Source organism: Balaenoptera borealis, assembly GCF_965194805.1.
Source record: "Balaenoptera borealis genome assembly, chromosome: 5".
NCBI lineage: Eukaryota > Metazoa > Chordata > Mammalia > Artiodactyla > Balaenopteridae > Balaenoptera > Balaenoptera borealis.
The window spans coordinates 45,073,615-45,086,873 of NC_138862.1; the positions used below are offsets into that span (position 1 = coordinate 45,073,615).

Below are 13,259 nucleotides of genomic sequence, written 5' to 3' on the forward strand. Positions count from 1 at the left end.
GAGATGAGTTTTTAAAAGGCCATTATATTCTACACATGCAAAAAACAGTGTCTAAAACATGAAGTATGCTTTATTTTAATATTTAGAAAAATCTTGTAATTATTTATTTTCTTAAAAACCAAAATCAGATTATGACTTTCAATTATCTGACCAGGTAAGTAATATATTATGTCATGCCTGACAATGATTTATTTAAACAAACAAGAATTGTGAATTGTAGGTGAATTTTCAGGTAGGGGTGAGGATACAAATCCAGGTTACTCAGCACTTATTGTTACTCTGAAGTAAATACCAGTTTATTTGTACCATGACATTATACCTTAATTTGGAAATTGTACCATAATTGGAAATATTGTATCATGATTTGGAAATAAGTGTGAATCCTAGAAATAAATCTTAGGTTTTCTTTTTTTACTCTTTCCCTTTTCCCTCTATCCTTCCTTCTTTCCTTCCTTCCTTCCATTCATTAGAGCCATTTCCTTCTAGCCCAATTTTAAAAGAATCTCCTTGGTGTTCTCTTTACAATATAGTCTCTAAGATGCAATACTCAAGCAAAATATCAGAATTTAAGCAAAATATCAGAATTTAAGTTAAAATTCTGATAGTAAAATATTTTTACTCTAGGGTTTTTGGGGGAAACAACTTCTTTTTAGTGGTATTCCATTTAAAAATTCTTGCAAGTCTAGTTAATTTAAAAACTAGAAGTTTAGAAATAGATTAACATAGTTTACATTTCTAAGTTAATAAATAGTATTATACATTCCTTCAGTTTAACAGAATATAGCATATTTTTGGCATTTATAAGGAGTGTCTTCTTTAGCCAAAATTTTTCTCTTAGTGAGTTGTTAATGACATCTATAAAACTATCCACTGTAAGTGAATTTAAACATTTAAACATAAGGAATTCAAATTTAATTATGAAAAGGTCATGAAAAGATATTCTTTGACAGTAAATAAGATTATTTCGAATCAAAACATTAGTATATTGAATCATCAAACGCTTTTAAGAACTCTTATTTAAGCATAATGATTTATATTATAACGTAGTCTTTTAATTTTACAGTTTATAAATTGTAAACTGACTTTGCAAATGCATATTGCAAATGATATTGACCAATCAATATCAGTAAGAGTGGTAATATCAGTAGCAAAATCAAATTTTACTTGGTTATCTCCATACTTGGTTATCTTTTCAGAAGTGATTTGCATACATTTAAATTAGCGTGGACACGTTTAAAGGGAGGCAGTGTTTGAATTCCTAATGAAAGTGGAAGTACAGTCACCAATCGGAAACCTTCCTCAGTCTCAAAATCACTGGCATTTCACATTTCTCTTCTTGCAGCTGACTTAGACGTGGGGCATCTTTTGCTCTCCTTCTCTTTGCCTCCAACTGACTATAATGCAATAACTGAAACCACTTCTACTGTATGTGACACAAACATAGCAGCGCTGAAACGCGTCGAATGGAAGGCTGCTTTCTCCTCCAGAATTCTATAAGCGTCGAACGCCGACCCTTTGCTCCTTCATTTACTCCTTTCCCAGATCTCGCCACTGTGCCATTTCCCTCCCTCTGCCCTATAGAAGGAAAATATCCTCTACTCTTTACAATATCGCTGTTTCCTCTTCTCGGTTCACTTTTCTCCATTGCCATAAATTTTTCTTCAAAACACTCTGATGAGTTTTGAGGTGGGCTTTTCGACCTCACTCACTCGACTGTAATACCCTAAATCTTTTCAAGAAAGAAAACGATGATACTAATAACAGCCAAAATGTAAGAACCCCCACGCTAGTGACACGGGTTCCTTGGCGCGCCCTTCACAAACGCGTTAAGTATAGCCTGAGCGCATTCCTCCTTCCGCGTGATGAGCCTCTTCCACCTGCGAGCAGCGGAGGCATTTTTGTTGTCGACTAACCCCCTCTAGCGCCGAACTGACAGCATCCGAGCGGCGGCTGTCAGGAGGGCAGAGCGCGGGGCTTGGCGGAGTTCAGCTGCGCTGGCAGCTCGGGCCCTGCCCTCTAGGCCCGCCTAGGCCGCGGGGCGAGAGCGTGAGGGCCAAACGCGCTGAGACCCCACCCTGTTAGCACCTCTGTTGCCCGCCCCCCACTCCCAACCTTGGGGGGCGAGGGCCGCGTAGTCCCACCAGGCAGCGGGCCGCCGCCGCTTCCCACCGACCCGAGCGCTGGGAGGGAGTGGGCGCCGCGAGGGGGCGGCTTGAGGGTGCGCGGAGAGAGCTGTTCGCTCGCAGGCACTCGGCGCCGCTGTGGATGTGGCCACGCACCGCTCAGCCCGTGGGTTCTCTGGGCGCGAGGTCCGACGCCGCCACGCTGCAGGCGCTCCGGGCCCCCGGAATCCCAGCGCCCACTGCTGCGACAATGCTCGTGACCTCCACTGCGAAGTCACGGCCGCACGGCGACGAGAAGACCTCAGTGAGCCCTGGTGCCAGGCACCCGTCCCTTTCCAGCCTGATGTGACTCTCCTCTGCTGCTTGCCCTCTTCCTTCCCTCTCCTAGGACTAGCAAGCGGAGGCGGCCGCAAAGCTGAGGCTCTCGCCCTACTGGGCAAGTTTGGGCGACCCGCGCTGAGGAGTGGTCAGACTGGTCCGCCTCCGCCAAGCTCATCCCGGACCCGGCGCCCTTGCCCACAGCACTCGCCCCCCTCTGGCGGCAGAAATGTAGAGAAGTCGGGGGTAGCCGTGTTGGGAGCTGACAAGCCCTAAAACGCTGGACGCTGCTGCCGCGAAATGGGGAGCAAAGTGCTTGAGGGACTAAGTGCGGCCTCAGAGATGCCCGGGAAGCGGTTGTCGAGGCCAAAGCGCGGCGCAGACGCGGCCGAGCTGGAAATGTCTGCTCTGCGGGTCGCTGCCGTCGCCACCTAGGCGAGGGGCTGAGGGTGCAGCTCGGTAGCTCGCTCGGACAGCTCGTGGCCCCGCGGAGCCTCTTCAGTCGTTCGGCTCGCGCCGCACCGGCCGGAGGAAAGTTCTCGCGGCGCCCGTCCGCTTCACAGCTGCTGTGCCCTCCCTGCTTTTGGCTCTGCAAGTGTCCACTTCAGTCCGGAGAGGCGCTCGGACCGTCAGAGCTGCAGGAGCTGCCCACCGCACCTGGTCCTCGTCCCTCCCCCGCTTCCGGCCGTGAGGCGCCCTCCCCCGCCCCTTCGTTCCCCTCCCCCAAACTACAGCCCGAGCTAGCTCCTGCGCGCACGCTCTCCCGGGCCCAAGGGAATAGTCCTCGCGCGAGCGGGACACGGTGGTGGATGCAATTCCGCTCGCCTACAGCCGCCAGGAGCTCCCTGGCGCCTCAGGCAGCGTCCTCCTCCGAAGCAGCTGCGCCTGCCCCTGGGCAGCCTGGACCTTCGTGCCCTGCCCCCGGGGCCTCGCGCAGGGGGCGCCCCGGGACACCCCCTGTGGGCCGGGTGGAGGAGGAAGAGGAGGAGGAAGAAGACGTGGACCGGGACCCGTACCCTACGCGGAACACCTGGCTGCGCTGCTGCCACTTCTCTTTAAGGGGAAGAAGAGAGCCGGGGAGAGCCATGGGGGGCAGCGAAGTCCGGGAATTTCTTTTGCAATTTGGTTTCTTCTTGCCTCTGCTGACAGCTTGGCCGGGCGACTGCAGTCACGTCTCCAACAACCAAGGTAAGGGACGGGGCGGAGAAGCGAGAGGGGGCAGGAGGAGGCGGGTGCTCTGAGGACCGGTGCATTGGTCGCCTCCTGCAGGTAACTTCGTCCCGGGGTAGGCGTCTCCGGGCTCTCTACACGAGGGGGTAGAGGATGTCCCCTCCGCAGAGCGCCCTGTCCACATCGGCCGGGGCCGGCGACCTCACGAACTCCAGTCCCTTCTGCTTCCAAATGCCTTTAAACGGATGCGTGAGCATCCGCAGCAGTTGGGTCCCAGCCCTGGCGGCCACGGGACCGCTCCCCGCTGCGCGGTCTGCGCTGCAGGTCAGGCTCCGTGGCACAGGCTTAATGGAGACTTCTGGCTCTCTGCGGTCGCTCACAGCACGGTAACGTGTAGGTATCTCCCACATGCCTTCAAGAAAGCAGATCTCTCTCGCTGTAGCCTCTGGCCAAATACCAGCCTTTTGCCTTCGGTAAACTAAGCCGCCCTCGCCCAGCTGCAACCCCTTTACCCCATCCAGACCGAACGTAGACTTGTTGGAAATTATTCCGAATTATTTCTAGCCCAGATGCCCGAAGGGGCCGGGGGATAAGTATTAGGTGTGAATTAACAAGTTGTGAATATCCTGTTTATAAAGTCAGGTAAAGTGGTGAAGTGAAGATGAATAGTGTGTGAAAAGTGAAAGTGAGGTTTACTGAATGGAAAGCACTGAGAATTTTTGAACATTTTCTTGCCTTCTATCCAACAATCTTTATGAGACATATCTCATCGGATTTCTGCTATGAATATTTAAGGATCTATAAAAAATATCACCTGCATAATCTAAATCCTCCTAGACTAAGAGATGAACAACCGTAAAAGTTTTCCAGCATGTACCTGGCTTGATGCTCTCACTGGCACTGTGATGACTACCAGTGTTACCTGTTATGTCACACTTTTACAAATACTTCAAATATAAAACTTCAGTTATAGTTACCATTCAACATATAAGGCTTCGAAATAATTTGCAGATATATAAATGGAGGTCAGATGACATGAAAGTGTGCACTGTTTTTGCGAGGGTGAGAAGGTTGAGAGAGAAGGCAAAACAACACAGTCTTTTTTGTTATCAACATGTATGACCAATTTGTTAGAATTATTCAGAATCAATATTCAGTTGTTCTCATTTATACAACTGGTACTTTTGACATGTTTTTCTAATTTTCTCTTTTTTTTTTTTTGACCTGCCAAATTGCAATCACAAATGCATATGTCAATTTGAAAATCCTACACAACCATCATGCCTGTGAGGATGTATCATATGAGAACCACCTATAGTGCCATACTCTCCTATGGCGTTGTATACCTTCACACACATCCCTTATTTGTTTTCAAGGAATATTGACATTAAATATCAAAGGGGTAGTTACTTAATCTACCTCTGAAAATAGAAGATTGTTAAAAATAACATGTAATTATTTGACCTTTTTATTGAGAGAGGAAATTTTTAATAATTGGAAGATCAGACATTTATGTTGTACCAAATGTGTCTAGGGCTACTAAAGAGATGTATACTTTGAAGTCAGGTTTACTAGAGATATTTTAACAGTTATTTCCTTGCAATCATTTCCCTAAATCAACATATTTTTTCATTAAGTGCTGGTAACCATCCAAGGCCCTGAGGATACCAACATAAATAAAACACATGTTAGACTCTTCACATGACTAAAGTGCCATTCTACCAAAATGTGTCAAATGTTAAAATATGACCTTTCAGATAGTCATATTAAATTTAAGGACATAGAGGAGTTGTTTGTTAACCTCTTGCAGTAATTTTTACTTATCTATTTTAATGACTTTCTCATACTTTTAAAAGACATTTTACCTAAAATATTTACCAATTATATGTAATTTATGTGTGTTTTTATAAGTTAGCTTAACAGTGTTAGTATTACTCAGTTTACCCAACAATTAAATAAGGTAACTAAAGGTAAGTCTCCTAAAACTCTTAATTTGAACTTGTACTAACATGCTAAAAACACAGGCTATGCATTACACTTGGCTAATATAGTGCCTAAAGGCTAAGTTGGGTAAAATTTAGGGAAGTTCTTCAACAGAAGATTATAGAGAAAATATGCTCAGGTTTTTTTCATCAGACACAAATGATTCCTTTTAAAATGCTTTTTACAGCCTAAAGTCATAGTGATTAGAAATTATGCCTTATAATACTTTGAGATAATTTTTGAATACTGAAATCATCATGCTAATAGTTAATAAAATGTGAAACTTCAAAATGTTATTTTTATGAACACTTGGGGGATATTTTCTTATTTGTAGCTTCATAAATAGATGACATGAATCAACATATCTTACCAATTTGTAAACATTGAAAACATGAGGTATTACAGAATTATTATAGTATGTATACAATATAGAAATATTACTATAAAATATAAATCAGATTTTTTATACACATAGTAATAAACATCAGTAATATGATGAATAGTTAATTTTAAGGATATCATATTCATTTTCCTAGTAACTTTTCATCATAAGAGCTATGGAATTCATGTTTTATCTTTAAAATTTGTTATGGAGGGTAAAATTTCATTTTTATTTAATTTGCCTTCTCATTAAGGATAGTCACAAAGTAAACTTTTTAATGTTATTTATCTATTTTTACCAAATCATATAAAATCTTTCATGGTTGAATGAAGGAATCACCCTCTTCCAATTTCCTAGTTTTCCATACGTAGGCATAGTAAAACGATCAAAAAAGTGAACTACCTCATTTTTAACCTGGTGCTTAAGATGGTGCTAAGAGTAACTTGAGTACAGGAAGCATCTCTTCTCTTGTTTTTTTAACTGCTGTGAAGCTCTGCACTATAAAGACAAAATAAATCAGTTTGACTCTCTCTTCCTGTTACCCAAACCTCCTTGAATCCATCAGAAAGTAGAGTTGCTTCCTAGATCACTTCATCTGATTAAGTAAGTGAGAGCGTGATTTGTACTCAGATTTCTCTTATTCCATTAGTTTTCCCTCTATTTAAAACCATAGTATTTATTTCGTGTTGGTAATTTTTATGTAAAAATAACAGATTTTACCCTCTTAATATATGTAAACTTTTATTTCCGTACTAGTAGGATACTTAGGAGAATATAAAATACAATCTTGTTTCATATGTAAGTAACCAGGTGTATCAATAACAGTGGTTAGTAGCCACCAGGGATCCATTAATTCAGAGATTACTCTGCTTTAGTCTAAGAGTTGATGCATCTCTCAGGGTGTGACTCATGTTTCCAAAAATAATCAATACTCAAATAATATATTAAATCAAAATATGGTTTGAATATGAGAGTCTACTGAGCTCATTTTACTACCAAGATTGTGTGAATTGATCTTTCTCCTCCACCCAGGAAGTTCAGTGACAAATGAAATAAACAAGGAAAACAGTAGTCTGAGTCATTAGTTTCACTGAATTTATTAATTTGAATGAATTGAGTGTAAAATACACTAAGTTGTGTGTAAATACAGGTGAACATAGCTGAGCAGAAAAATATCTGCTTAATAAAATTCATAGCCCCAAATTAGTTGAACTTCCATAAGTATTGTTCACAAACTATAAGACTGTTGTTCTAATGTTTATTGAAGGGGAGGAATTGAAATATTTTCGGAAAGGTCAAGAGTGAACTTTACTGAAAATATTTAACGTTGTGTTAAATAAGGAAAACTGAATGATTTATAAAGAACATTTCTAAAAGACCTTTTATTTATATAAAATTATTTTCAGGGATAAATTATTTATAGTTGTAAAGGTGCAGATTGTAATCACATGTTTTCTTATTTACCATAAGTATAAAAACAACCTAGAATGTAATTTTATTATACATTTACAAATTGAAATAAGCCATTGTGTAATTAGTCATTATGATTAGTGTTTAAAATAGAAATATAAAATGTCATTGATATGCATTGATCATCTAAATGTTTTTTTGCTCTGGGTTTGGGATAACACTATATCTAAAAATTTTTTCTTACACAAAAATTATACAGTGTTCTTTAAGGATCTCTTCTTCAAACTAGGAATAACATGAATAAAGCAGGTTTTTTTTTGTTGTTGTTGTTGTTGTTTTTTAATTATTTATTTATTTATTTATGGCTGTGTTGGGTCTTCGTTTCTGTGCGAGGGCTTTCTCTAGTTGTGGCAAGTGGGGGCCACTCTTCATCGCGGTGCGCAGGCCTCTCGCTATGGCGGCCTCTCTTGTTGCGGAGCACAGGCTCCAGACGCGCAGGCTCAGTAATTGTGGCTTACGGGCCCAGTTGCTCCGTGGCATGTGGGATCTTCCCAGACCAGGGCTCGAACCCGTGTCCCCTGCATTAGCAGGCAGATTCTCAACCACTGCGCCACCAGGGAAGCCCAATAAAGCAGTTTTAATTGCGATTTCCCCAAGGGGAAAATATATATCTAAAATTAGTGGTTAAATAACATCTTTTTACATTTTTAATATTTTCAACTTTTCTAATAAGGAATTTGTATGACTTTTATGTTACAAAATTAAATATTGAGAAAAATACTAGAGTTGAAATTCCCTTCTTCACTGATCGCTGCTGGTATAAATAACTTAAGTGCAAAAGGCATCATAGATTTCTGGTATTTCCTTCTACCAATCCTCTTTCCCTATGACAAGCACCATATCTCAATCTTTCTCTTTCATTCTTCTCTTTTCACACACATGAGTACTTCTGACTATATATTTCATTTGTCTTAAATGGCGAGAGAACAGATCTTATTTTACAGTTTACATAGTCAACCTAACCCCAAAAGTAATAGAAGTTTCTTCATTGTGTTCTTCACTCAACATTTCTTGGGAGTATAAATATGGTGGAGATCAGTACATATAGTTAAGTAATGAAAACGGATTGACTTTGTTCAGTGTACTTTGCCAATCATGTAATCAAACTAAATTTGTACAGAAGGATTAAATTGTTTATACATCCACAGTGTTATTTTTAAATAAAAATTGTATATATTATATCATACATATAAAAATTGTGCAACATAATTTAATATACTACATCTATAGTTTTCTGATCAACTTTCAATTTCATTAGACTGGCATTAGTTCTTTAAAAAATGGAAATTATATTACCTCTACTTTTGCCTTATTTTATTGAGTACTGTGTTTTTGAGTTTAATATTTAGATGATGAAGAGAAAAAGAATAAGTAAGGCAGACTTTATAAATGCCCTCATGGAATTTATTTTCTAGTAAGGGAGACTGACAAAAAAATATTTAAGTAAATGAAACTATATGCTGTGCAGGAAAGAATACAGGCACTGAGCAAATAAAAGGAGAGACCTGCTATTTTAAATGTGATGGTTGGAAAGGCCTATCTAGGAGGTGACATGTAAGTCACATTCTCAAGGATGAGAAAGAGCTAATTGTACAGAATGGGAAGAAGTGCATTCTAGGTAAAGGGAACTGCCTGGTCAGTGACCTTGAAGGGAAATGAGCTTGACACATTTGAAGAAATAAGTCCAGTGTGACTGGACCTTACTGAGCAAGGAAGAGATTTAGCACAAAGTAAGGTTTGAAAGATAGGAGGAACCAGATACCACAGAGAAGAAAACAAGCCATGGAAAGGAACTGGGTTTTAATATTATCCTAGGTAAAATGGGAAGCTTTTGAGAGATTTTAACCATTTTTCATTTTAAGAGCATTATGGCTAGTGAGCAAAGCGATGATTGGAAGATGGCAAGAATAGAATTAGGAGTCTGTTGCAGTTACATGGGGGGTGGGATATGGTGGCCTGGCTAGAGTGGTGGTAGTGAGATGGGGAGAAAAGATGGATTTGAGATACATTTTGGAGTTAGGATTATGGGTTCATCTTATCATTACAGAAAAATAAATGTAGATATTCAACATTTATATCACTTTTTTTTTCCAAAGGGCTGAAAAAATTTTCCATTACTCCCTGTAAAAATGACCTTGCTTATAATAATTGATAATTGACAGAGGATAGGAAGGGTGGGGTGAGGCCCACTTTCCACTCTATTCAGCTCAAACTATGATTTAAAATATAATGTTAACAGTTTTACTATTTCAAACCATTGTCAAACCATTGTACATAACATTGTACACTCATATTGGATCAACAAATGAAATTTTTTAATGCATTTTTGACATGATAACTTTCCATATATAGTTGTTTTTTGTCAGAGTGGATAATGGCACACATGGGTGGAGACATCTTCACAAAGCAACATGGTAATCCAACAGAGTCTATTAAAATATAGAGCAATATTTGGAAGTTTGGTTTATGCACCAATTTTGTTCATCTTTGTTATGATCAGATTACTGTTACTGAAAACAAAAATGTAAGTGATACTAGATATCAAATAAGCGTGTTTCACATATTTTCTATTAGTCTTCTTTTATCTCTGTATTTTCTTTCAATGAAGAGAAACAAATACACGTTCAGAAAGCCTATAAGAGATCCAAAAAATGAGATCTTAAGATGAGGGAAGAAACTATTAGGCTCTCCACTAAACAACAGTAAATTGCATATAATTTAAAAAATTTCCCTGACCAGTTATTATTCATTACAGTGAGTTGCATTATAATAATAATATATGAATGTAATCATTAAATAGAAGCATAAAAATTCCTAACTTAGTCGTATATACTTTGTATATATTTAGAAAATTCATACTCTGGAAATGCTTCATTTAAACATTTCTAAATATTCTTAAATATACATATTCAAACATAGTAAACCTTATATTTTACTTTAATGCTTAGTATGTTCTGGAGAATACTATTGGTATTTTATAGTGATTTCCTTTCAGTAAACATTGACTTCTTATGGGATATACAATTTTGTTTTTCAATGATAAATATTCTAGAACTGAGTGAAAACATTCGTTCTTCAAACAGGTATTTATCAGAGGCCTACTATTTGATAGGCAGTGTACTTACCATATATAAGAATTCAAGGAGAACTTTCCCTCCTAGAATATATGATCCAGTGAAGGGTTTCCAGTCTCTTTCCAAGTCTGGCAGGAAAATTTTCTGTTTTCTTAAAATTAGATCCAAAATTAATTAGAAAAACTTCAAAAACACATTTGTTATATGGTAACATGTAACAAGTACTGTTGCTCAATTCTCATAATATATTTATGTACCATTTATTTGAAATTAATTTCTATTATTTCATTACAGTTTATCTCAAAGTTAAGAAAATAAGTCACTCAACAGTCACATATTAAAAATCTCCCTGTGTCAGGCATTATGCTAGGTTCTAAGTCTACAACAGTGATTATCATACAATCTCTGTTCCTTAGAAAATCAGTCTTCTCTGTTGATGTTACATATCCTTGAGTAATTGATATTTACTCTACTTGATGATTTTTATGAGATGAAGAATTTTACAGTAAATGAGATCATGAGGGAGAGAAGGAAGGGGCTAAAGTAATACTACTAACACTTTCATGTGGTTTATTTGTAAAATTGCTTCACAAGGATCTTCTAATATTAGTTTTATGTGGGCATATATTCTATTTAATTACATGAAAAGTAAACATAAATATGCATTTAAAAACACAACCATGCATAGAAAATATAAATATTTCACATCTGTAATGGCTTTCCATGGACTGACAGGTAGAGGGAGATTTTGTTTGAAGGATGTTAGACAAGCTTTTTATGGTGTATTTATTTAAGGTGGGTTTATTATTAAAAACTATGGTTAATGGTGAAGAAGCTAGTTTCCAGTTTCAGGTAGCAGCAAGCATACCTTTTAATTAAGCTTTGGAGTGGGAACTGGGATGAAAGTGTGTATTTTCAGTTCATGTACTGAAAAATAGATTCAGCTACTTTCCCAGGATACTGCTGTGTCCTCTAGCTGTTGGCCTGTTTGATGATCTGAACTTGCTGGATATAAATGAAAAATCACCCCTCTTCCTTCTATTTCATTTTATAACTTCAGTTGTAAAGTTGTACTTAACTTTTTGATCATAGGAGATATAACATCTCCTTAGAAACTGAATGTTCAGGAGGTAGAATTAGTTATGTATTATTCTTATAATGTTAGGTATCTGTGGATATATGGGATATTTATGTACGTAATTTATTTACTTATGTTAACTTACTAATAACATAACAGTAGAATAATTATGTGTTCTTTCAGATTATTATTATAATATTCATATTGGTGGTACATGAGCCTTGCAAAGAGAAACACATTCTTGTATAGTACATAGAGTATAATGTCTAGAATAAGGAAGAGTACTTACACATGATTTTAAAAAAATCAGTATATGAAAAATTTCCTACCTATGATGACTAGGAAATAAAAGGGTATTACATTAATATGTATTCCAAATAAGAATTATCTAAAACTAACTGAAATGATTGCCTCCAAGTATGAGTTGAAATATATCTCAATATCACCTTAATTTTTACTTCTAAAGGAAGAAATTTGTTCCTTATATTGCTATGATACTTTAATATTGCTAAAAATAATTAAAATTAAACATTTAATTAGAAAATTAAACTATGTAGTGGCTAATGAATGTTATTCTAAAAATTGATATCTAAGACAACTGAAGTTTATTTTAAAATATAATACAGTGGCTAAGTAGCTATAAACATGCAAAATGAAAAGAAAAATAGGGATAGAAAAAAACTGAATTATGGTACTATTTTTAAAATGAACCTAATTGGTTAAGAAGTCTCTCTTGTTATATATATATATAACAATATCGTGGGTTAGAGCCTTATCTCTGCAAGTATGGAAATGTCCTGATGACAGAGAACGTTAGCTAAATCTCTTTAAAAAAAAAAAATCCTGAAAATTTCCTTTCATTCTCCTTCTGGATTAAAGTATACTTAGACAACATTTAAACTGTGAATGCAAGTGAAAATAATTAGTAGTTGCCATTATGTGTGACAGGAAAGAGCTGAGCAAACTAACAGCATTGCACAAAATCATAAGACTTTTGTCAGTTTCTAAAATTAAATAAAATCTATGCATTAGTCCACTTGTTAACAATTATAATGCCTGATCAACAACAACAAAAAAACCCCAAGACTGCAGTAGCCACAACAATTTCGTAACACTAGAACATTTAATGAGGAAACTACCCTGTTTCCTTGGCTGTTTTACATGCTTAATTTAATGAGGGAGCAGTCAGAAAGAGATCCTAACTTTTATCTGAAAAAGAAACAGAATTTCAGAAGTGCATATTGCTTAGCATGTTTTAAAATAAGTGAAAAATAACATGCTCCAATTTTATTTTTATGATACTATATTAGCGCAAAAATTGTACCTATATTATAATAACTTACTGTCTTAAAGTGTTATAGTATAATAACTTCATTTTATAGTTTAGAAAACTAGAGTTCACCCCAGTTATTAAAATAGCAGGTAGTTTGTTTATTTAAAATTCCATGTGTAAGAACCTTTATGATATTCACTAGTTTATGACCAAAAACCCATGTAAACATATGCACTGTTTTTTTAGATTTTTCAAGAGCTCTATTACCTAATAAAGCAAAAGTAAAATTTAAGAATTTATTTTAAAGTTTAGTATTCTAGAGTTTTAAGTACTTGTTAAAGCTAAATGAAAATTTCCCCTGAATTTATGAAGCCTTAAAATCAGATGA

At 37.5% G+C, this 13,259-nt stretch overlaps 1 protein-coding gene across 1 annotated transcript in view; it reads left to right on the forward strand.

Annotated features, from left to right (window-relative positions):
* The first annotated feature begins 3,202 nt into the window (after positions 1–3,202).
* EPHA6 (EPH receptor A6) overlaps positions 3,203–13,259 on the forward strand; it is an 851,091-nt gene continuing 841,034 nt past the window's right edge. Inside the window, exon 1 of the mRNA XM_082392247.1 lies at positions 3,203–3,629. Coding sequence (XP_082248373.1) covers positions 3,251–3,629 — 379 coding nt within the window. The 5' untranslated portion in view covers positions 3,203–3,250. The remainder of the gene's footprint in view (positions 3,630–13,259) is intronic.